General features: G+C 47.6%; 1 protein-coding gene and 1 long non-coding RNA gene across 4 annotated transcripts in view; one reads left to right on the top strand and one right to left on the bottom strand.

Annotated features, from left to right (window-relative positions):
* The window catches only part of RCOR1 (REST corepressor 1), a 117,455-nt gene extending 112,386 nt beyond the window's left edge, over positions 1-5,069 (top strand). For 2 of the 3 annotated variants that reach the window (XM_082451084.1, XM_082451083.1), the window contains one exon: positions 880-5,069. In XM_082451084.1, coding sequence (XP_082307210.1) covers positions 880-921 — 42 coding nt within the window. In that variant the 3' untranslated portion in view covers positions 922-5,069. The remainder of the gene's footprint in view (positions 1-879) is intronic. The other variant, XR_014260919.1, reaches the window with a different exon arrangement.
* LOC309655694 overlaps positions 1-24,193 on the bottom strand; it is a 250,612-nt gene extending 226,419 nt beyond the window's left edge. The window contains exon 1 of the long non-coding RNA XR_014260945.1: positions 14,275-24,193. This is a non-coding gene — a long non-coding RNA (uncharacterized lncRNA). The remainder of the gene's footprint in view (positions 1-14,274) is intronic.
* Between the last annotated feature and the right edge of the window lie 1,686 nt (positions 24,194-25,879).

Raw genomic sequence — 25,879 nt, 5'->3', positions numbered from 1 at the left:
CTGGAAGTTAGTCTTAAAAAATGAGAGTAGAGAGTTAAGAAATGCCTTTGGGGCTTCCCTGGTGGCGCAGTGGTTGAGAATCCGCCTGCCAATGCAGGGGACACGGGTTCGAGCCCTGGTCTGGGAAGATCCCACATGCCACGGAGCAACTAGGCCCGTGCACCACAACTACTGAGCCTGCGCGTCTGGAGCTTGTGCTCCGCAATAAGAGAGGCCGTGATAGTGAGAGGCCCGCGCACCGCGATGAAGAGTGGCCCCCGCTCGCCGCAACTAGAGAGAGCCCTAGCACAGAAACGAAGACCCAACACAGCCAAAAATAAATAAATAAAATAAATAAATAAATAATAAAAATAAAGGAATTCCTTTGGGGGGAAAAAAAAAATTGCCTTTGAAGCTTCTAAGAAGATGCTGCGATCTTTGGTATCGTCTGTACCCCAGCATGTTCTGGTGGCTATTTGCTGAACGGGGTAGGCACGATGGTGTCCCCTCCGGCCGGTCCTAGGACACCTGAGTGTTGCTGTTTGCCAGGCACTGTGCTGATACGCCCTTTGCAGGGATTCTTATTTAATCCTGCGAAGTAGACATCGTTATTGTGTATATTCTGCTGATGAGGAAACTGAAGCTCAAAGAGAAATGATACCTCGTCCAAGGACACACAGCTAGAAAGGACAGAGCCAGGATTTGAACCCAAGACACGTGGCCGCAGGGGCCACACTCTCGCCCTCCGTCCGCCCGCCTGGCCTCGGCACAGGCATTGCCTCAGGGCCCTGCCCTTAGGGACAGCGTTTGCGGGGCAGGGTGGGTTGGGCTGCACCAGACCAGAGTTAGCAGTTTATATTGTTTACCTGTCTTTGATTCTGCTCTTTCTCCTCTGCTCAGGCTGCTTCTGTTCTTGACGTCAGATACGCATCTGCCTCATGAGAAACTCTGGTGGCTCTGAGCACTTGGTATGGACGACTGTGTTATCCAGGATTCAGGTATTACAAGGCATCACCCAGCCATCTGCATCACACCTCTGTGGGCAAGCAGCTGTTACCAAAAAGGCATACACTCCAGTCCTGTGCTACATCTGCCTTAATTCTCTGCTCGTTCCTCCGTGTTGGCGCCACTTCCCGGAGAGCTCTTTGCGTCTCATGCTCTGCCTAATAAGCGAGGGGGGTCCCGTGGCCTGCCCGCCTCCTGCGACCCTGGGGACCACCGCCTCAGTCGGAGCCCCGGCCCACCAACAGCAGCTCTTCCCCGTCGGCGGCTTCGGAACAGGTAGTCGACTCGGACGGCGTGACTCTGTTCCTGCATGGCGTGCAAGCTCTACTTTGTGCATAATGTAATTTTCAGAGTAACTGTGACCCCATTGGCCTTCTAGGAAGTTTTCTTTGTTCTTTTCTGAGGCATCCACCTAAGTGATATCATGCTTCTTTGGAAATCACAATATATTGGCAGACTGCATTATAACCTTTATCGTGCCAAACAGCCTGACACAACTCACATTTCCCTAAATGTCGGTATAATTATGGTTTATAAATTTAGTTGGCTTCAGTCTCTCCCTTCTCCCTTCCCGCGAGGTAGAAAGCTCATTCGCAGCAACTGTCCTTGGACACTGTCGCTCAGAGGGAACGTGGACTCAACACTTCGTGCCGTCAACTTTCAGATCGTCACCCCAGGATGGGCGTCACCCTGTCTGTTCCTGACCCCCCACCCGTACCACCGCCCAACTCCAAGAGATTTGGTCCATACCACTGTACCTGGTGCTTGTACATTTGGAATTGGTGCCTTCTCCTTTTGGCAACCATGTTTTCAACCCTTTTTCTGTTTCGGTGTCTTATTTCTTCTTTAACGTTTATTGCTTGCCAAAGATGACATCACTGAGATTAGGAGACAGGGGAGAACTTGCTGCAGGTTCTTGACAGAGTGCAGATTTTAAATGTCACGTTAGGGCAATAATAAAGGGTATTGGAATAGCTGGTGATGGTTTTATAAAAGCTACGTGCTGTTTGTTCCCCATCCTGTTGGTATGCCTGGCCTTTCACATGTCACTGCACATAGCCTCTGTGTCCGTCATCTACTGATGTGACCACATGAGCACCGTCCTCTCTCAATATTATATCGATAGTACAGGACAGAGACGTGATCAGTTATTGGCTCTAGTGAGACCGAGATGGAAAGAAACAGTCTGCGAAGTGGTGTGTAATGCCTTTGGTTGCGCTGGGAACAAGTACAAATGTTTAATAAATGTTTAAAACTTCCATAATCACTTTTATTCTCTTGCCAGCCCGTGGGCTGCTGAGGGGTTGAGGGTAGACTGCGAGGTGTGCTGTAATGTGACCCGTTCCCCATCCCACGGTCGGTTCAGCCTGCACTAAATATGTTGGAGGAGCTTTTTTTGTTGTTGGTTTTTGCGTCATTTAAATATTTTTCGTGCTTTCAATACCAAAAAGAAAAATAATTGCAGCTGCTTTAAGGCATAAACAGAATTCTTAAGAATTTGAAATATGCAATTAAAATTTGATGTGTTTTGACTCCCAAGCACCTTGGCTTTTTTTTTTTTTTTTTTTTTTTAAGTCAGCTGGTTTTCTCTTTAGGAAGAGGGTCAGCAAGAAACCTAGATTGTTTGGAATTGTACTTCTTTTTTTGAAATCTGGAGAAAGGTCCTTCAAAAGGGGAGTGAAATGGGACTTTGCCGGTTTTCGACACTTGTCCCTGTGAGAGGTGTCTGTTCATCAGGAGCTGGGGAGGAAGAGCATGAGGGGGGCTGCGGGGCATCAGGCTCACCGTCCTACCTACATGCGGCGGCACGGTAACACTAGTCACAATGTAGGGCTCATTTTGGTTTTATCATGAGCCTGCTGCGTAATTGGAAAGTGGCAGGAAAAACGTGGGTAAGAGGCGGCATAAGTTTTGCACGTCGCTTGAAGGGGACACTAGGCCTGAAAGAAGATTTCGCTTCTCCTTGCTTCTTCTCGAGACCTCCTTCCTCTTAACGGAAGCGGTAGGCAATTTGCTGCAGTGGTTTCCCAGCCAGTAGAGCTGTTCCTCTCTTCACCCCCAGGCTATTTTCCTTAAGAATCGATCCCCTTTGGCAGCGCTTGAAGGTTTGGTGCTGGGTCCTGTGTGGTGCGGCAGGCATCCCGGCAGTGCCAGGCCTCTGTCTGTGCTCAGACATCCCCTTACCTGGTTCCTGGCACCACGTGGTCCCCGGTCCTGAAGAGTCATGTGCTGGAGTACTTGCTATCACAGCAGCTGAATTTCGGCTTTCTCTCCGAGGGGGAGGGGCATGTCGTTTTCATTTGCCAGAAGGAAAACAGACAGTTGTCTTTCCCTGACTGCCTTCATTGTAGTCTCATGCATAGGATAGCACTGTGTTTTAAACTGTTTCATTACACTGTCTTTGCAACGATGTTGTAAATGCAAGAAATCACTTAGCTTTAGAAGCCAAGTGATTTGGTCTTATTTTATGCGAAGACCCTTTTTAACATATCAAGACTTCGGTGCATCAGCAGGTTGTGTTTGGATGTGTAAGGGGTACACAGTGACAACTGCTTCGGGTGCAATGTTCACTTAAGCTTTGTCTTCTTAAAAATTTATCAATGTGAATGTCATAATTATATATATTTTTTTGTGGAAAATTTCAGCTAAGTATAAGTTATTGTGCAAAACATAGTACCATTGAAGCAAATGATAGTTTAACTTTTAGTTTAGAAATCCTAAAAGATATAAATTGTATTGCATATGCATTAAAAGTTTGTTTTATTTAATTTTATGTAGATGTGTAAAGTGTTAGGTAAAAAGTTTTTTTCACGTATTCATTTAAACACCTTGTTACTTGAATATTGTGTTGACTGGTCATAAGCAGTGATGGATTCTGTAATATAGGTCTTTTAACCAGGAAGCAACCCTGCCTCAGTTGTGCTTATAAGGTGAGCAGTGGTGCGGGTCGGTGCTGGTGTCAGCAGGAGCCTGAGGTTAGTGTAACCGCCTCCGCGCCCCCACTTCCCCCGTGTCGTCTTGGTACATTCGTGCCTACCAGACACCAGTTCCTCAAGATGGCTTTTGATAGTTTTTAACCTTTGATGGTCATAAACCTCTAATCAAAAGATGAAAGAGAAAAAATAGTTGAGTTTTAAAAGCTTGCTGTGGTGGACTAATAAAGCAGTAGTTTTCTGTGCGTATATAAGGTTTTCTCGACCATCACACACCACTCTAAGAGTGCTCGTTGTCACTTTAAATTTCAACTCTGCCCTGTTTTTGTCTCTCTGAATATCAGATGTACTATTGGTATAATTGCAGACCAAAAATAAGCCAAATAGTGCATTACACTAACTGGATCCCTTCTTGTATGAGCAAAGGACGGATGGCGCCAGCTCACGCGAGAGCCTCATTTCTCTTGTCTCGCCTGATCTAAATCAAGTGACCCAGGATTCAAGCTTTTAATACCAAGTGAAACTTTGCCTCAAGTTGACTCAAGGTGATTAGCTAATTTGAATCTAGTGATCTTGTGCGATGCTCAAAAACAAATACTCTTTCTGCCACTCCCTGGATCTCTGCAGCTTTCCCTACTTACAGTAAAGCACAACTGCAGTAACGTTGCAGTGCAGCAGAAGGAAGGTCAGTATAGCCTATGCATGTTGTATGATACTGCGTGTTTACAGCCCCTCTCCGAAACTCAAGTTGATACTGGAGCGGACAGTATTCCATTACGTAGACTTACCAACTTTGCTAAGTGCTTTTTAGACTGCTTAAGAATTTTTCAAGATTTTAAAAGATGTATAAGGTTAAGTTTGCAAATATAATGGAAATGCTGTATATCTTTTGAAGTGATAAAAATCCATGTTGGAATTTTAAAGAAAATATGTTGTAATAATGCTGTTGTAAGTAATATTTTAATGTCTCTTTTTGCCTGTTTTCTATTTCAGCACATTCATCGTGGTGAATGTTCATAGCATTATAATTGCTTAGCCATCGAATGATAACATTTGTTAGTAGAGACTGAAAATTTTATTTGTGAAATTCTGCAGAATTCATTTTTCTATTTCCAATATTTGCTGAAGTTAAATAAAAATTTTCAAGCCATTGATGTAATAAAATAGGAAACAAAAGAATTTTCTGACCCTCCACCCTCTATCAAAGCAATACCCCACCCTGATACAAAGTGGGTTTTTCCCTGCCTTTTTGCACTGGGCCTTGGGATTTCTGAAAGTGTAAATTCCCCAGAGCTGCGCCCTGTGGGAGCACAGAGCCAGGGGTGCTTTTGTTCTTAGCCTTTATCTCTACCTGAACTACATTTTTATTTTATAATATATGATAAGCTTATGGTTGGGATCAAATCAAGGTACATGAGTTTGTAACGTTTGTGATAGTTGAGGGCTTAAATTTATAGGTTGGATGAGAGGAATTTTTTCCCCCGTTAGCGATTTTTCTCTTTTCTGGCCGACCGGGCTTGGGCACGTGGATGCTGGCCTCAGCACAGCCTCAGAACTGGCAGAGAAGAGGCGAGACCACCACCTTTGTTGCCTCTGGTCAGCCCAGTGGACACGGCCCAAATCTCGGCACGTCTCTGAGTAACGTGAAGAAGGCCTTGAGCATCCGTTGGACATCTCTGGGGCCTTTTTTAGCTGGAATGTAGGATTTGGTTAGATGACTACCATGTAAAAACCTGACTTCCAGATCCAGCCTTGCCCAGTACAACATTTAAAATACGCAGATCCGGTCGCTCCGTGTGTGTGACTTTGCATAGCATAGGAGGGCTTTACGTGGCACTTCTCAGAGGCCCTCGCCTGGCAGACTTGGTCGTGGCGCTAGGTGTCCCAGGAGAGTGTGCCCCGTGCTGCCAGAGGGTCTGCGTGGAAGAGGGGGTGAGACCTGAGGGTGGCCCCTGGGAGAAGAGGTCAAAGGCTCAGAGACCTCAGAATGTGCCTTGTGGAGGTGACTCCTGGTACGGAACAAGGGGGAGCAAGTGCCAAGACCAGAACCCTGGGCTTTGCTCCAGGAGATGGAGGAAGAAGGGAAGCCGAAAGGGCTCAGGAGGAGGGGCGGGGTTCAGGAGGGGCGGGGCTCAGGAGGTGGCCACTGTCCGCTACTGGACGTCCGCTGGGATGGGCCCCGGTGGTGGTGGGGGGGCTGGGCTTGGTCTTTCTTGACGTAGAAGAACAGTGAGCTCAGGGTAAAATGAGGGGTTACGGAGGGGCTGTGGGGAAGGCTCCCAGAGGGCAGCGTGGCCCGCCCCGCGTGTATGAGCGGAGATTAGGACCGGGCGGGAGTCGGCTCATGGGTCCTGAATCGAGGGTGCATGAGGAGCGGGGGTCCAGGCCCCCTTCCGGCGAGTAGGAGGGAAAGGACTCCCACGGACAGGTGCATCCAGGTCGCCTGCTGTGCCACCTCTCTCGTCATCCCGACCCTGAGCACAGCGCACATCCCAACCTACCTACGCGGCAGGAGAGGGGCGGCAGCCCCGGGTGGGGACTCCGGCTCTTCCCTGGCGCCTCCCTCTGACTCCACCCGGCGAGTGCACGTACTGAAAACGCTGCACTTCCTGTTCTCCGTGCTTCCGTGTTTCCAGGGCCATGCTAGCTGCTGACTCTCGGAAGTGAGAGCTGCATGAAGCATTCCAGGTGATCGAATTCCTTTCCTTCTCGGCAGAGTGAAGACCGTGCTTGTTCCTCCCTTGCAGCTGCTTCGTGCTTGGGGCATCATCAGAGTCTAGACAAGCTCACGGGAGATCCTGACTTACTCTTCGGCCCCGGGCGGGATGGAGCCAGTCTCCCAGGGCAGCCTGCCAAGTCTGCTTTCCTGCAGTTGCAGGCCTTAAAGCAACCCCTGGCCTTCCCCCTCTTTCAGCTCTCCCTCCCCGGACCATCTCATCCCCCACGGGGGCCTCTGCTTCGCCTGTGGCCCGATAGCTGTCACACTGTGAGCCCCCCGCCCCTCGGAGCTCACCCCTGTGTCCGTCAGTACCTCAAGATGACAGGTCTGAGACTAAGTTCCCTCTCCCGCTCCTGTTTCTGCGTTCTCTTCCCTGCTGTGTGGCACTGCTATACCTTAGCTCATCAGACGAGAAACCCGGGTGTCCCCTGCCTCTGAGAGTCCCCTCGAGCCTCTTTCTCCATTACTACGTCCAGTGACCGCTCAGCCTCCTCCCAGTCTCCCGGGCTGATGCTCTAGCTCCGAATTCATCTTGTCCCCGACATTCCTTTTTCCTTCTCTCACCCACTCGTCACCTCCCAACCGTAATCCGGGCCCTTTCCTGCTTAAAACGCTCCATTTGCCTTCTAGAAAAACACACAACCCTTCATTCTGTCTTAAGCCATGTGACATTCCTACTGCAGGGCCATTCTCTGGGCTTTTCTGGGCCGCTACGCCTTCCCCCTTCCACGTGGCCCTGCCCCCTGCGGCTCAGCCACTGCTGCTTCTCTGAAGTCCTGGCCTCACGCCTCCACCTTCAGCAGAGGGAATGGGTCTCAGGGCTTCTGCCACCTACACCTCTCTGCACTTCCCTTTTCATACTGGACTATAAAGAAACGATTTAAGTTTTCTATCCTTTTAAATAGGTAACCGTTGTACTTGGTATAAAAGGCAAACAGTGAGACCTAAGTTCCCCACCCGTGTCCTCCGGCCACCCGGCTCCCTCCACAGGCAGTTGCTGCTCTGGCGCATCCTTCGAGAGAGGGTCAGTACATGTACAAGCATGCACACTCACTTGCACGTGTGCAGATACTCATTTTTCCATACAGATAACATACAGCCGCCCCTCGTCCCTCGGTAGTGTGGGGGGTTGGTTCTAGGACCCCTGCAGATACCAGAATCCAAGGCTGCTCAAGTCACTTACATAAAATGAAACAGCCCTCTGTATCCTTGCGTTCCAAGTCTACAGGTACGGGGGCTGACTGTACTATGTATGCCCTTCTTACCTTACCGTTCTTACCTTGTTTTTCTACTTCACATGCCAGTATCTTAGTCTTTCTGCATCAGCACATGGATACGAAGTTGCTTCATTCCTTTGCATTGGTTCCATGGTATTCTAGTTATGGGTATCTAGTTATGACTAGATACAGTTTATTTAAACCATCCTCGGTTGATAGTCACTGAAGTACCATTTGTAATATGAGCAGACTGTGTCATTTTGCCTACATGCAAGTGTAGCTGTAGAATAAATATATAGGATTAGAATTTGGGTCCAAAAGTCTGTTCGCTTTTACACTTGTCACATACTGTTCTTTGTCTTCCAGAGGCATCGTACCAATTTCTCCTTTCATCCGCCATGAATGAGGCAACTTGTTGCCCTGTGCCCTTGCCAGTACTGTGATAATTAAACATTTTGATCTGAGGTGTTTTATAAGCTTTTCATGAGATCAGGACTGTCATAGTCATCTCGGTCCCCACGACTGGCGATAATAGCCACACAGAATAAAGAAATGGGGAGGTCGGGTGCACTGAGGAAGAGAAATGAATGCCTGCTGGCCCTTGTGCTTGAGGATAAAAGACCCCGTGATGGCTTACGATGGACACCTGGGGGAGGGGGGCGTGGGAGGGATTTGCAGCTGCCAATTCCTGGGCATCCAGAGATGGATGCGCTGAGGTTTGGGGTTTTCTGGGCTCTTGGCTTATTTCTTGAACTATTTGCTATTTTTTATTGCCTAAGTACTGGGGGGAAAATGAATTCAAACTAAAGATCTGGTGCTTGTACATTTGAAATGAGGTTGAAGAGCACTCTGGATTCTGGTTTTCTGGTCCTCCGTTTCTGCCTGCTCCTCGCCAGCCCCTGCCCCAGCATGTGAGCTGGGTGACTGAGGTGTCAGCAGACAGGAGTTTGGGGGTTCTGGCCTGGAGACGCTGCACAGACACCTTGCAGCTCAGACGCCCTTTGCTGGGCAGTGCTTCTCAGCTCTGAGGGATCTGGGGGGAGGGATCATCTTGCCTGGGGCGCTCTTGGGGAAGGTGTCCCCGAGGAGGTGACGGTTGAAGAGGGAGCGACAGCTACTCCAGGTACCGCAGCGGACCCTGTGGTTTACGTGGGACGGGCCAGGCCCCCTTCAGTCAAGTTGAGGCTCTGTTTTTTCCTCACCACCCACCGGAGGGTGTTGGAATTTCATGGGGTTCCATGGTGATCCTTGCATCAACCTGGTTTCCCACCCATGGCCAAGGCCTGGTGAATGTTCACTGCTGCTCAGAAATTTAGAGAAGCTAAGTTCCCCTCCGAAGGCTCCCTTCTCTAGGCCGCCCCTGTTCGCAGTCGGGGACAGAGGGTTTGGGTGGGAGTCCGAGGACAGGAGGCGGGCTGAACACTCCCACGTGACTCTCCAGCTGGGGTGTATGTTAGGAACCCCCCGGCCTCAGGTCAGGGCAGTCGCTGGTGTCCCCTAACCTCTGGCCAGCATTCGGCCTGAGGAAAAGCTTTGCTAGAGGGGCCTCCTAGTCCTCCTTCAAAGACTGTTTGTGTAACAAAGTTAGTTTGCGTATGGTGGCTCATGGCACTTAATTGATTGAAAAGTAAATTCAGCAACAATTAAGTCTTTTTTTTTTTTTTTCTTTTTTGGCTGCGTTGGGTCGTCATTGCTGCGCGCAGGCTTTCTCTAGTTGCGGTGAGCGGGCTTCTCATTGCGGTGGCTTCTCTTGTTGCGGAGCACGGGCTTTAGGCGTGCGGGCTTCAGTAGTTGTGGCACGTGGGCTCAGTAGTTGTGGCTCACGGGCTCTCGAGCGCAGGCTCAGTAGTTGTGGCGCACGGGCTTAGTTGCTTCGCGGCATGTGGGATCTTCCTGGACCAGGGCTCGAACCCGTGTCCCCTGCGTTGGCAGGCAGATTGTTAACCACTGCGCCACCAGGGAAGCCCAACAATTAAGTCTTATACTCCAGATAATTGTGTATAGCAAATTATTTGTGGGTTTTAGTATTAATTGCTTAATTTGTTGAAGACTGCCTTGGCCCCTAAGGACCAAACATACCTTATTTGATGTAATGCTCATAGCAGCCTTACGAGTAGGGACTGTCATCCCGTTTTAATAGAAGAGGAAACCAAGACTAAGAGAAGAACGTCTTGCCCAAGTGGGACAAGGAGAAAGCGCCCGAGTCAGGGCTGGATGTGCCGGAGGCTCCACTCCGCTGTGCGGCCTCCCCGCTTAGGCCCCAGGACACGGACTCAGGCCTCGCTCGGTGATGAAAGCTGCTAGGATCTTGGTCACTCCCTGAGCCCCCCTTGGCCTGCTTCCTCATCTGTAAAGCAAGGATGGTAGCGATTTAGCCTAACGGAGGTAGTGCCTGGAAACGCCTCCGTCCGGCCCAGGTGCCATGCGGAGAAGAGATGCTTGACAAGTGGCTCATCCTTCCCTTCGACAGAGATCAGAGTGTGTCGCCGCATCTCCTGTGGGCAGGGGAAGAGCCAAGCTGTTCACAGCTCACGGGCCTTCCGGCAGAATCCCCGCTTCTCTGGCAGAACCCCACCTCCAGTCTCACCCCCAGACCAATGATACTCAGGTGGCCTTGGCGGCACACTCTCTCCGGAAGGAGTTTACTGACCAGGCACCTCAGTGTTCGTGTAGTGATTTATAATGCACTTACAGGCAGTACCTGTAATTAGTATGTTCAAAATTAGAAAAATCCAAGAAGCCGTTTTCTTCCTATTCCCACTCTTCTAGACAACTAACACTGACAGTCCCTTGCCGTTACTGCTCTGAGGCTTGGGAATACTGCTCTGTGAAATCGGGGTCCCCCACCCGTCCGAGGGAGCTGAGGCCGGAGCGCCGAAGTGACTCGTTGGAGGTCAGTCAGCTGGCGGGTGGTGGCTTGGGCTGGAGACCCCGGTCAGCTGGCCTTGAGATGGCTCCTCTCCGGGCCGCCTGCCGCGGCTGCTGGCAAGTGGCTGAGCGGCCGTGGGGAGGACGGGGTGGGGCCTCTTCGGTTTGGCCATGGCCCACGGCCGGGCCCCTTCCGAGCCTCCCCATCGCCGGCTGCGGCAAGCACGGCCCAGGTCCCCGCCTCGGATCCAGGCCCCAGGGCCCCCGCTGGGGTGTCCTTCCCTGCCCGCGGCCTCCGCCGAGCACCGGCTGGGAGCGTGCCCTCTTCCTGCAAGGGGACTCGCGTCTCCAGGGCCTGCGCGGTCCCTCGTACAGGCCTCGGTTTCCTCATTGCACCCGTCACAACAGATGGGGTTCAGCTGCCCTGCCGGTAGCAGAACACCTGCCCGCAAACCTGGATGGTGCCCCGGGCTGGCACGACCTGGCATCAGCCCTCCTCATCAGCTAAGGCCCGGCCACTCCTCCCCCGCGTCCCCGGCCTCTCCACCCCTGCCGCCGAGCTGTGCAGAGAGGACTCTGGAATTTTCCCACTATGTCACTTTTCGGGCCTGTGTTGAAATGCCACCCAGCCACTGGCGTCAGTCCCACAGGCCCCTTCCTCCCCAGAGGGTAATCTCCAGCTCCTCTGCTGCCCCGGGACACTGAGCCCAGTACTTGGCGGTGCCCAGTGAATCCTGTCCGTCAGCACCGTGAGGCCCGAGCCTCCATCCGGCCTCTGTGCCTTCACAGCAGGGCTAGGACATAATTCTGCCCCGTCTGGCCCTGACCACGGAGGTGGCCCTGCTGACCCCCTCTCTCTGACACCTCTGGTAGGAGAGCTGTTAGAGGAGTGGCCCAGTGAGGGACACTTGCGAGTGTGCCTGCCACGTGCCGTCACTCGCCCTGACTCTGGGCTTCTCATGGACTTGCTTTGCCCTGTGGAACCTTAGCAAGCGTGGCATGAGCATCTGGGCTGGCTTTCTCTCGTTGCTGAGAACTCTGCCACCTGATGGAGAAGCTTGGGACCACCTTCTGGACACGGGTGGTCCAGGTGAGAGCCAGCACAGACCACCAGACCTGCGAGTAAACCTATACACCCCTGGTGGAGCCACCCAGAGAACAGCAGGAGAACTACTCGGATGAACCCAGTCCAAATCGCTGACCCCCGGGATTGTGAGCAAAGAAAAGGACGGCTGTGTTCCGGGCACTGAGGTTTGGAGCGATTTTCCACACAGGAGCTGAAAACAGACACCTGGAGAGGAGTGCGACCAGGGAACTCGTGAAGGCTCAGGCTGCAGCACTCGGCTCTGGTGCCTGGGGTCTGCGGGTGTCCACGGCTCTCAGAGGCAAGGCTGCGTGCCTCTGCTTGGAGGAAGCTGCAGGCTCCCTGCCTGCCTGGGAGGCCACCTTTTCTGGCTCAGGGGGGCTGGTGGTATGTGGTCCCCGTGGGACACTCACTGCAGAGAAGCACTTGCAGCCCCTTGGGCCTGTTCCCCTGAGATCCCTGAGACAGGCCCCGGGACTTCAGCACAGAATGGATTGGGCACATTTTGTAGGGGGGTTGCTGCTGGGGCTTTCTTGGCACCTGCTCTAAACAGCCTTCTAAGCTAGTTTACTCTGGGTCCTATTGGCTGACTGCTTTTTTCATGATGGAGATTCAGAATTGAAATGCTTTCCCTACTTTTCCCTTTCCTCATTCCCTCAACCCACATTCTCCTTGCCTTCCTGCTCCAGCCTACGTTTGGCTGGAGCACTTCCCAGCTCTGTGAAGCCAAATCATGCCTGGCTAGGAATCGGGGGCTTGGATTCTGTCCCTGAGTCACTGTGACCTCAAGTGAGCCTCTTCATCCCCCAGCATTCTGGAGTCTGTTGAAGCCTTGCAACTTCCAGGGCAAGTCTTGGACAATAAGTTGTAATGGCAGGTGACCCTTGAACAACGCGGGGGTTAGGGGCACCGACCTCCCGTGAAGTCGGAAATTTGCGTGTAACTTTACAGTTGGCCCTCCATACCCACGGTTTTGCATCTGTGGATTCAACCAACTGCAGATTGTGTGGTAATGTAGTACATATTTATTGAAAAAGATCTAGATATAAGTGACTCGTGCAGTGAAATCCATGTTGTTCAAGGGTCAACTGTACTTTCCATCAATTTCAGCTGATACCATAATAGCAGTTACCCAGTCCCATGGCAGGCGGCCAGGTGCCTGTTCCTAGAGCAGCTTGCACACAGCTTGTGGGAACAAGGATCCTATTTTCTGAACACTTGGATCTGTGTTCTGAACCCTGGTTACTGCTTCTGATCGTGGAGGTGCAGACAGGCACGCAGTCATGATCGCACACCCCCACCATCGTTGCAAGCCCCTTCCCCTCTACAGAAGCAACACTGGGGGATTTAAAGGGCCAACGATTTTTTTTTTTATTCACCCCCCCCCCATCCCCTCATTTTCTTTTTCCCCTTTTGGGAGCCAGACATTGAAGACAAGGGCATTCAAGAGCAACTGCAGAGAAGATAAGCCAGGGGAAGGCACAGACTTGGAAAATGCCTGAGAAAACCTTAAATTTACACCTCACGCTGATCCTTCACACACACATAGCCTGTAACAATCAAACAGCAAACGCTGGGGAAGGGGGAGAATCTGATTTTCAGAATTACCACATTATTAGACTCAAATGTTGGTTTCAACAACAACAAAAATCACAAGGCATACAAAGAAATGGCCTATTCAAAGGGAAAAAAACCAACAGAAACTTTCCCTGAGAAAGACCAGATGGCAGACCTACTAGACAAAGAGTTTAAAAACAACTGTTATAAAGATGCTCAAAGAACTAAAGGAAGATGAGGGAAAAGTCAAGAAAACGATATGTGAATCAAATGGAAATAACGATATAGAGCTAGAAAACCTAAAAGGAAACTCAAAAAAATTCTAAAGTTGGAAACGATATTAATGGAAATGAATAATTCACCAAACAGCAGATTTGAGCAGGCAGAAGAATGCTCAAATCTTGAAGGCAGAACACTTGAAATTATCGAGTCTGAGGAACGGAAAGAAAAGAGATTGATGAAAAGTGAACAGAGCCCAAGGGACCAGTGGGACACCATCAAGCAGATCAATGTACACACTGTGAGATTCCCAGACGAAAGAGAGAGAAAGGGGCAGAGAGAATATTTGAAGAAATAATGGCCAAAAACTTCCCAAGTTTTATGAAAGACATAAATATAAACATCCAAGAAACTGAACGAACTCCAAGTAAGATTAACTCAGAGACCCACACAAAGACACATGATAATGAAACCATCAAAAGCCTAAGAAAATCTGGAAAGCAGCAAGAGAGAAGCAACTCAGCACATATAAGGGGTCCTCAATAAGATAATGAGCAGACTTCTCATCAGAAACATTGGCATCCAGAAGGCAGTGGGTTGATAAGCTAAAAAAAAACCCACAATCAAGAATCCCATATCTGGGGCTTCCCTGGTGGCACAGTGGTTAAGAATCTACCTGCCAGTGCAGGGGACACAGGTTCGTGCCCTGGTCCAGGAAGGTCCCACATGCCGTGGAGCAACTAAGCCCGTGCGCCACAACTACTGAGCCCACGTGCCACAACTACTGAAGCCTGCACGCCTAGAGCCTGTGCTCTGCAACAAGAGAAACCACTGCAATGAGAAGACCGTGCACTGCAATGAAGAGTAGCCCTCGCTCGCCGAAACTAGAGAAAGACCGCGCAGCTACGAAGACCCAGCACAGCCAAAAATAAATAAATTAAATAAATAAATTTTTAAAAAAAGAATCCCATATCTGGCAAAACTGCCCTTCGGAAGTGAGGGAGAAGTTAAGAGAAGATAAACAAAAGCTGAGGGAGTTTGTTACCACCAGACCCATTCTGCAAGAAATGCTCAAGAGAGTCCTGCAGACTGATCTGGAAGGACGTTAGACAGTAACCTGAAGTCGTATGGAGAAATAAAGACCTCAGTAAAGGTAAACATGGGGCAACTGTAAAAGCTACTATTATTGTAACAATGGCTTATAACTCCACTTTTATTTTCTTAGAGTAGTATATTTAAAGCAAATTACAGTTGACCCTCCACCGACTTGGTTTTTGAACTGTGTGGGTCCACTGATACGCAAATTCTGTTCAGTAAATATGTACTACAGTACTACACAATCCGCAGTTGATTGAATCCACAGATGCAGAACCTTGGATACAGAGGGCCAACTGTAAAGTTATACACGGATTTTTGACCTGTTGTTCAAGTGTCAATTGTAATCTAAAAGATAATAATATTTTGGCCTTGATTTATAACTCCATATTTTGTTTTCTACATAATTTCAAAGACTAATGCATTAAAAGAAAAACCATTGTTAGTTTAAGCTTCTGGACACAAAACATATAAAGATGTAATTTTGTGACATCAAGAACTAAAAGATGTGGAGATGGAGCTGTAAAGGAGCAGAGTTTTTGTATGTTATTGAAGTTAGGCTGGTGTAAATTCAAATTAGAGTGTTACAACTTTAGAATGTTAAATGTAATCCCCATGGTAACCACAAAGAAAATAGTGGTAGAATATATGCTAAAGGAAACAAGAAGGGGATGCATTTCACTATGAAAAATCAACTAAACACAAAAGAAGACAGTAATGTGGGAAATGAGAGATGACAATACCAATAAGAAATATAGAAAACAGATAGAAAGATGACAGAAGTAAGCCCCTCCTTATCAGTATTTAAGCATAAAAGGATTAAACTCTACAATCAAAAGACAGAGATGGGCAGAATGAATTTCTTTTTTAAAAAATGGTCCAACTATATGCTGTCTACAAGAGAATCACTTTAGATCCAAGGACATAAATAGGTTGGAAGTGAAAGGATGGAAACATATTTCATGCAAATAATCGTCAAAGGAAAGCAGGGGTGGCTATACTAATATCAGATAAGGTAGACTTTAAATTAAAAACAGGTTATGAAAGACAAAAAAGGACATACAGTAATAAAACATTCAAATACAGCAAGAAGATAAAACAATTATAAGCATTTATACACCTAACAACAGACCATTAATATATATGAAGCAAAAATAGATAGTTCTGTGATAATAGCTGAAGACTTCATTCCCCAATCTTAATGGATAGATCAACCATGCAAAAGATAAGTAAGAATATAGAGGACTTGAACAACACAGTAAAGTATGTCTAACAGACATATTCAGAACACTCTACCCAATAACAGCATACACATTCTTCTCAAGTGCACATGGGGCATTTTCCAGGATAGACTTATGTTAGGCCATAAATTAAGTCTTAGTAGATTTAAGAAGATAGCTATCATACAAAGTATCTTCTCCAACCACAACAGGATAAAGGTGGGAATCAATAACACAAGGAAAACTGGAAAATTCACAAATTTGTGGAAATTAACACATTCTTAACCAATGGCTCAAAGAAGAAATCACAAAGGAAATTAGAAAATACTTAGAGGTGAATGAAAATACAAACACAACATAACAAAATTAGGGATTGCATCAAAAACAGTGCAGTGGGGAAAATTTATAGCAATAAATGCTTACTTTAAAAAACAAAGATCTCAAATCAACAAGTGAACTTTACAAATTAAGGAACTAGAAAAAGAACAAACCAAACCCAAAGGTAGCAGAAAGAGGGAAATAGTAAAGATGAGAGCAGAGGTAAATGAAATAGAGAATGGAAAATCAATGACCCAAAAGTTGGTTTGTCAGAAAGATCAACAGAGTTGACAAGCCTTTAGTTAGATGAACTAAGAGGAAAGGAAGACCCAAATTGCTAAAGTTAGAAATGAAAGTAGGGTCATTACTACTGATTCTTCAGAAATAAAAAGGATTGTAAGAGGACTATGAATAATTGTACACCAACAATTTGGATGAAATGGACAAATTGCTACAGCCACAAAACCTACCAAGACTAAATCATGAAGAAGTAGAAAATCTAAATAGAGCTGCAACTAGTAAGGAGATTGAATCAGTAATAAAAAAATCTTCCAACAAAGAAAAATCCTGGACCCAATGGCTTCTCTAGTGAATTCTATCAAACATTTAAAGAGTTAACATCAGTATTTCTCAAACTTTTCCAAAAAAATTGAGGAGGGAACACTTCCTGATTCACTTTATGAGACCACGGTAACCCTGATACCAAAGCTAGAGAAAGACACTATGAGAAAAGAAAACTATGGACCAATATCTTTTATGAGCGTTAATGCAAAAATCCTCAACAAAATATTAGCAAACAATTCAGCAGCATGTTAAAAGGATTATACACATGACCAAGGAGAATTAATTCCTGAAATGCAAGGGTGGTTCAACATATAAAAATCAATCAACATATCACATTAGCAGAATGAAGGAAAAAAACACATGATCATCTTCACTGATGCAGAAGATGCATTTGACAAAATTCAACATCCTTTCATGATAAAACACTCAACAAACTAGGACTAGAAGGAATCTAAATGAACATAATAAAAACCATACATGAAAAACCCACAGTGAACATCATATTCAATGGTGAAAGAATGAAAGCTTTTCCTTTAAGATCAGGAAGAAGGCAAGGATGCCTGCTTTCACTACTCCTATCAGTATAGTACTGGACGCCCTACCCAGAGCAATTAGGCAAGAAAAAGAAATAAAAGGCATCCAGATTGGAAAGGAAGAAGTAAAATTATCTCTGTTCATGGATATGATCTTATATATAGAAAATCCTAAAGATTCCACAAAGAAACTTAAAGCTAATAAGTTCAGCAAAGTAGCAGGATACAAAGTCAGCACACAAACATCAGTTTAATTTTTATATACTAACAATGAACAATCTGAAAAGTTGAAATTAAGAAAACAATTCCATTAACATTGGCATCAAAAAGAATAAAATACTTAGGAATAAACTTAACCAAGGAAGGAATAGGTTTGTACACCAGCAACTACAGAACATTGCTGCAAGAAATTAAAGAAGACAAATAAACGGAAAGATATCCCATGTTCGTGGATTGGAAGGCTTAATATTGTTAAGATGTGTGGTGAGAACATTTAAGATCTACTCTCAACAAATTTCAAGTATACAATACAGAATTGTTATAGTACAGTCACCATGCTGTACATTAGATCCTCAGAATTTATTAATCTTGTAACTGAATATTTGTACCCTTTCACCAACATCTCCCCACTTCCTCCACCCCCATACTACATTCACTTCACACATCACCCTAGACCTGCCCACATGCCCTGCTCTCTGGTCCTTGCATCCTTGCATTGGCTTGTTTGTTACCGTGATCGTGGGTCCAGGTGTGCTGCAGCAGCAACTGCCCCTGGACTACTGGTGCTCAAGGCACACTGCATCAGTGCTTCACCTCACACCCAGACTCTGTACCCCTCGCCTCCAGGCCTGGGACTTCCCTGCCACTGCTGAAGTGCAAGACACAGCAGGATCTTCTCAGTACCCACAAGTGTGCCACATGGCACTGCAACAGGTGTTGATGCCCTCCGTGGACTCCAGCCTTCGGAGGTGGGACTCAGCCTATTAATTCTTCTCTCTCACATCCTGGACTCTGCAGAGATGGAGTAGCTCCACACAGCCTCTCTGAAGGTCGACCACGAGACTGAACAAATCGCTTGGCCAGAAGCTATGGCTGGCTCAGCGATGCGCCCTCTTTTAGTTGCTCTTGCTGCTTCCTTTATTCCTCACTTCTTCCTTGCATCGCACTTGCTGATAAAGAGCTTTTTCCTCTGGCTCTGTTTTCCAGGGAGGCTGGCAGCCCGCAGTCCTCTGACTTGCCGTTCTAGTGAGCATGCTACAGTCTGGGGGTGAGGATGCTACAATCTGGGGGTGAGGGTGAGTGTCTGCAGGACTCAGCTTGCTAGTGACAGAAACAAACTCTGGCCAATTTAAGCAAAAGAAGGGACTTCTTAGAAAGGCGTTAGTTTCCTCAAAAAGTTAAAAATAGAATTATCGTATGACCCAGTAATTCTACTTCTGGGTGTATATCCAAAGAATTGAAAGCAAGGTCTTGAAGAAATATTTGTACACCCATGTTTATAATAGCATTATTCACAATAGCCAAAAGGTGGAAACAACCCAAATGTCCACCGACAGATGAATGGATAAACAAAATGTGGCATATGTGTATAATGAATATTATTCAGTCTCAAAAGAAAGGGAATCTGGTATATACTACAACATGGTTGTATCTTGACGGCTGTCTTAGTCCACTTGGCTTGCTATAGCAAAATACCATAAACTGGGTAGCTTATAAACAAAAGAAATTTATTTCTCACGGCTCTGGAGGCTGGGAAGTCCAAGATCCAGGCATCAACAGGTTTGGTGTTTGATGAAGGCCTGTTTCCTGGTTTCCAGATGGCTGTCTTTTCTGTGTCCTCACAAAAGGAGCAAGGGACCTCTCTGAAATGTCTTTTTTTATATATATATAAATTTATTTATTTATTTTTGGCTGCATCAGGTCTTCGTTGCTGCGCGCGGGCTTTCTCTAGTTGTGGCAAGCAAGGGCTACTCTTCCTCGTGGTGCACGGGCTTCTCACTGCGGTGGCTTCTCTTGTTGCAGAGCACGGGCTCTAGGCGCGCAGGCTTCAGTAGTTGTGGCACGTGGGCTCAGTAGTTGTGACTCGCAAGCTCTAGAGCGCAGGCTCAGTATTTGTGGCTCACAGGCTTAGTTGTTCCGCGGCATATGGGATCTTCCTGGACCAGGGCTCAAACCCATGTCCCCTGCATTGGCAGGCAGATTCTTAACCACTGCACCACCAGGGAAGTCCTGAAATGTCTTTTATAAGAGCTCTAATCTCATTCATGAGGGTTCTACCCTCATGACATAATTACCTCCCAAAGGCCCCACCTCCAAATACCATCACACTGGAGGGGTTAAGTTTCAAAATATGAGTTTACAGGGACACAAACATTCAGTCTATAGCAAGGACACTATGCTAAGTGAAATAAGCCACAAAGTGACAAATACTGTAGGATTCCACTTATATGAAGTGTCGAGAGTAGGCAAATTCAGAGACAGAAGGTAGAACGGTGGCTGCCAGGGGCTGGGGGAGGGGTAGTTATTGTTTCATGGGTACCATGTTTCAGTTTTGCAAGATGAAAAGAGTTCTGGAGATGGTTGGCAGTGATGGTTAATGTGAATACACTTAATACCACTGAACTGTACACTTAAAAGTGGTTAAGATGGTAAATTTTATGTCATATGTATTTTACCACTGGAGGTACTGAATGAACACTTCCAGTACTGATGGTGGAATGAAGTGGTCAAGCCACCCCATCGGCAGATAACAATGATAAAACTTGAGCAAAATACTGAAACAAATGCATCCCAACTATTTAAAAGAACTGGAAAGCACCCCTAAGCAGAGAGAAACTAGAAAAGTATTCTTCTTGAAAAATTGCAACTAAAAGGGATAAGAATTGTGAGTTTGTGTTTCTCCCCGATGATGCCGCCCAATGATGCCCTTTGCCATAGTGGAGAAAAACAGCAGCAGGGCACCACATCGCTATCATCTTGAAGTAGCAGAGAACAGAGTTCAGAGCTGAAAGAAAACCCGGGCAGGGACTTCCCTGGTGGCGCAGTAGTTAAGAATCCGCCTGCCAATGCAGGGGACACAGCTTCAATCCCTGGTCCGGAAAGATCGCACACGCCACAGAGCAACTAAGCCAGTGCGCCACAACTACTAAGCCCGCGCACCTAGAGCCCGTGCTCCACAATGAGAAGCCCACACACCACAGCAAAGGGTAGTCCCCACTCTCTGCAACTAGAGGAAGCCCGTGTGCAGCACCGAAGACCCAACGCAGCCAAAAATAAATAAATTTTAAAAAAAAAAACAAAAACCCGTGCAAACCTCTGGAAGTGAGAGAACCACAGAAGGGATGACACTCAGAATCTGCGTCAACCTTTTGCTCAAATCCCTGGCTGACCACAGATCTATGCATGTGCTACGGACTCAGTGAAGAACAGACAGGGATCTACTCTTGAGAGGCAGTTACACTAGATGAGATTTGTGAGTTTACTGCTTTTTATCTGAGTGCATTCCCCAACTGTGTACAGCATGGGTGGTAGAAAGCTGTAGCCTTACTGGCTTGAGGTATCAGAGGATATAACTTGATGATGGTGGAGAAGCTGTGAATTTAGGAGGGAATCTCAGAAACAAGGAAACCACGGAGAGGATGAGCCGCTGAGTATAAAGTTTACTGAGATCCTTGATTGACTGCCAGCCAAACTATGCAGGCAGAGGGGAGTATCCCCGGCAGAGCAGAGGAACAAAAGCTGGGGCTACAAGCTAAGGATAGCAGCTGCTGCACCCAGCCGTGGGAGACAGAGTTCGTAGTTTGAATACAGGCAAGTTAACGTCCCTCTAAAACAATAACAACAACAAAACAATCATTGTAAGAACACAACAGAATCCAGAGACACTACACTATGTTGTCTGAAATATCCAATTTTCAACCAAAAATTAGGACATGCAAAGAATTGGGAAGATATGATTCATGGTCAGGAAAAAACAGTCAATAGAAATTGACTCCACGTGGATCCGGATGTTCAATTTAGCAAAGACTTCAAAACACCTGTTGTAAATATGTATCAAGGAACTTCCCTGGTGGTGCAGTGGTTAAGAATCCGCCTGCCATTGCAAGGGACACAGGTTCGAGCCCTGGTCCGGGAAGATCCCACATGCCGTGGAGCAATGAAGCCTGCGCGCCACAACTGCTGAGCCTGTGCTCTAGAGCCCGTGAGCCACAGCTACTGAAGCCCGTATGCCTAGAGCCCGTGCTCCACAACAAGAGAAGCCACTGCAATGAGAAGCCTGTGCGCCACAACGAAGAGTAGACCCTGCTCACCGCAACTAGAGAAAGCCTGTGTGCAGCAACAAAGACCCAACACAGCCAAAAATAAATAAATAAATAAAATTTAAAATAAATACGTATCGATAATTAAAGTATAATTATCTTAATTAGTGAACAGATAGGGAAACTCAAAAGTTAAAAAACTGTTAAAAATGAATCTCTAGAGCTGAACAGTATGAAAACCAAAATGAAAAATTTGTGGGGTTCTTTTAGATGGTTTGAATAGCAGATTAGAGATGGCAGAAGAATTAGTGAACTTCAAGATAGATCAATAGGAATTAACCCCAAAAATGGAGAGAAAAAAGATTGAAGAAAAACGAACAGAGCCTCAGATATGGGGGACAATATAAAGGAGCCGATATATATGTAATTGTCTCAGTGGGAGAGGAAATGGAGAAAGGGACAGGTGACATTTTTGAAGAAATAAAGCCAAAACCACCCCCAATTTTGTGGAAAACATTAAATTAAAAATCCAAGAATCTTGGTGAACCTAAAGCAGGATAAAGACAATGGAAACCACTCCCCAGAACATTGTAGTCCAACTGCTGAAAGCCAAAGATAAGGAGAAAGTCGTGAAAGCAGTGAGAGGAAAACAACAGGTTATATGGACAGGGAACAATTCTACGACTGACAGCTGACTTCTCAACAGAAACAATAGAAGTCAGAAAATTTTGGAATGTCATTCAAAGTGCTAAAGTTAAAAACTATCAAACAAGAACTCTATATCCAGCAAAATCTTCTAAGTGAAGGCAAAATAAGGACATTTTCTGTAAACAAAAATCGAGAAAATGTGTCGCAAGCAGATCTCCACCATAAGAAATGCTGAAGCAAGTTGTTTAGGGTAAAGGGAAATGAACTCAGATGACACCTGTGATCTATGGGTAGGAATGGATGGCAGTGGAAGTGGTAAACATGTGGGTAAAAGACTAGATGTATCACTCAATGTCCAGCCAGAAGACAGGAACCACTCATAATGTGAACAGGGAAATGTTAACAATTATAAATTGGTAAGAGATGGTTAACTACTAAAGTGGGTAAAAGAGAACTTTAAGGATTACAGGAATACCAAATGCAGAAAACAGCTGCTTTGTCTAGTGCTCAGGGGGATAAAGTGAGAAGGTGGAATGTCTCCCGCCACAAGGCTGAAATTCAGACACCCCCCCCCCCATGGAATATGCAGCCTAGCAGTGGTGAAGAAACAGGACAGAACAGTGCTGGCTGAAGCTGGTTCATAGGAAGTGACCCACTGGTTAGCCAGGAAACTCGTTGGAGAGTGAGCATTGGTGGGCCTCCTGCCAGCTGCTGGCGGCTGTGCCACAGGTGGATGAAAAGCACCTGGGAACCAGGAAGAGAAGCTGTGGCTTGACTATGGCCTTGCAGTGGCCCTCTAGTGCCCTCTATTGACGATGCTGGAGGATCGTCCAGCAGGCAAAAGGTATTTCCATGGTCCAGCTCCAGTTCCACAATGCAGGACAAAGAAGGGTAGATTTGGAGCTAAGAGGCAGTAAACTAACTCGCACGCTGTATTACTTCTGCTTTCTTAATTCCTTTAAAAGACATTACTATTTAAAGCAAAAGTACTAACACTGTATTGTTGTGTTTATAACAAAGATGTAATATAGATGGCAGAGTGAATGGAGATGTACGTGGCTGTATTTTACCTGAAGGAATCCAATACTAATTCCATGTAGATTGGGATACGTTAAAATGCATACTTTAATCTCTAGAGCAACCACTGAAAAATAATATATGAAAAGACATATAGCTGGAAATCCAATGGGAAAATTATGGGATTCTAAGAAATACTGTATGAACACAAAAGAAGGCAGGGAAAAAGGAACCAAAAGAGATAAGACAGAACAAATAGCAAAATGGCAGATCTAAATCTAACCTAGTTGCAACCGAAATTCTATATAGATGGAATAAAAACTCCAATTACAAGGTAAATGTTATCGTACTAGATGAAAAAGCAAGATCCAGCTCTATGCCATCTACAAGAGACACACTTTATACACAAAGGCACAGATAGTTTGCAAGTAAAAGTGTGGAAAAAGAGATACAGACCAACCTCGGAGATACTGCAGGTTCAGTTCCAGACCAACTGCAATAAAACTAATATTGCAATAAAGCAAGTCACAGGAGTTTTTTGGTTTTCCAGTGCACATAAAAGTTATATTCACACTATACGACAGTCTATTAAGTGTGCAATAGCATTGTCTAGAAAACAATGCACATACTTTAATTTTAAAATGCCTTATTGCCAAAAAACTGCTAACCATCATCTGACAACACTGGGTTGCCACAAACCTTTATTTTGTAAAAATTCCAATATCTGAGAAGCACGATTACATGGGTATTCCTTGCAAACAACCTAGGAAACCTGGAGAGATTATATTAATATCGCACAAAATAGACTTTAAGGCAAAGCATATTATTAGAGGCAAAGAGGGACAATTCGTAATGATAAAAGGGTCAGTTCATCAGGAAGACATAAAGTTATAAGTGGGTATGCACCTAATAACAGCTTCGAAACGCATGACGCAGTCTGACAGCTAGAGGGAGGACACAAATCCTCACAATACCGATGGAGCAGCTAGATAACTAAATGATGTAGGACTCCGGAAGGAAGATGGGGAAGCCCACAGAATCTCTGAGGAGGGATGAGAAGCAGGCCCGAGGCCCCGCTGCTGGGAACAGCCCCCCACATTGCAACCTAGAAGCACTTCCACGAGAACCCCGCTGCCTTGGCTCCTGGCCACAGGCGCCGCAGGCTGCACCCACCCCTGCCCCTGAGGCTGGACACTGGGGCTGGAGCCACGGCCACCTGGGCCCTGACACCTCAACAGCACGGCTGCACGGCCCCGGCTCTTCCTGCCACCCGCGTCCGGTCCATCTCCTGAGCCCATCCTCTGAGCCTGCGCGGTGACTGGTAAGTCACCTCACGTGGCTTCCTCCTCCCAACAGCGGTCATTTCTCCCATTTGTCTATGAGACGGGGGTTTGGAGAATCCTGCAGCAGGAAGTGCCGAGGCAGGATTTCAGCCCAGCCCTGGGTCACTTCAGGGCCTGTGATCTGGAGGCTCTCCCACCAGGCCTCCCTCCCTGCCAACACCCATCAGGACGCGTGCCTCTCCGGGCCTCTGAGGTCCCCCATCCCTGGAACCGTCAGTGCCGTGGGGCAGGGTGGATGCAGTGTGGATGGGGCAGAAGCCTGCTGGGTCTCCAAGGCGGGCCCGGGTTGGAGCGGAGAGCGTCTGTGGGACGGAGGAGCGATGGCCTGGCTGAGGGCTTGGACAGTAGCAGCAGGCGTGGTCCCGGCACTCAGGTCCCGTCCACGTGGCCAGAGGCGCCTGGGCCACCGCGAGCCCAGCTGGGACTCCAGGTCTGGGGGAAAGAGTTGCCGGGATGAGGGGCCGTCAGGCTTCTCCTCCTCGGGTGGGGAGGCCAGCTGTGGAAGGGCCCTCCCTGTTGGACCAGGCAGCAGTGGGGCAGCTCAGGCCCCTCAGTCAAGCATGGTTTCAGCAGAGATGCCAGCCCCAGCCTGTTCCCTGGGGAGGTGAAGCGAGGCCCACGCAGTGAACATGGCCTTCCAGGGAGGTGCCTGGCTGGCGGGTGAACTCATTGAGGCCCTGGGCTCCAGGAACTTCCAGAAGCAACCTTGGAGGTATCCAGGGCCTGCGTGCATGTAGGGGGAGTGGAAAGGGGGCACAGTGCCTTTGGGGCCATTGCCATTCCCAGGACCCCCTAGCAGGCTTGGGGTACAAAGTCCCCAAGGAGCCATTGTGGTGGCTCTCGGGGGCGGGCACAGGGATTCCAGGAGAATTCTGGGGGCAAATCCCTGTCCTGGCCCTCAGTCCACTCTTGAGGGACATCAGGTGCAGGTGGCGGCCCCGGAAGCCGAGGAGAAGAGCCACTGGTGAAGCCCAAGCGGCCCCTCCCGCCCTGTGCCCCCCTCCAGCGGGCCGCCGTGCCCTTGGTGACCCCGAGGACCCTCCGTCCCGCTTGGACCGGCAGCGTTTACAGCCTGGATCCTGGGCCAGCAGGCAGTGACTCACTAGTGGGGCCAGGTCCCCGGGGCAGGGGAGGCTTCAGCGGAAGAGGGCGCGCAGCACACAGGGGGCTGCTCCACACGCCCTCCCTCCATCGGGACCGGCCCTGGGAAGCAGGCTCCCTGGGAGAGCCGCTGGGGAGTGAGCCCGCCCCAGGAGTGAGGGCGGTTTGTGCTTCCCACAAAGGGAGGGTGTCCCGAGGAG

The sequence above is a fragment of the Balaenoptera physalus genome, assembly GCF_965194825.1.
Source record: "Balaenoptera physalus genome assembly, chromosome: 2".
Taxonomy (NCBI): Eukaryota; Metazoa; Chordata; class Mammalia; order Artiodactyla; family Balaenopteridae; genus Balaenoptera; species Balaenoptera physalus.
This window is presented reverse-complemented; position numbering and strand designations above follow the sequence as displayed.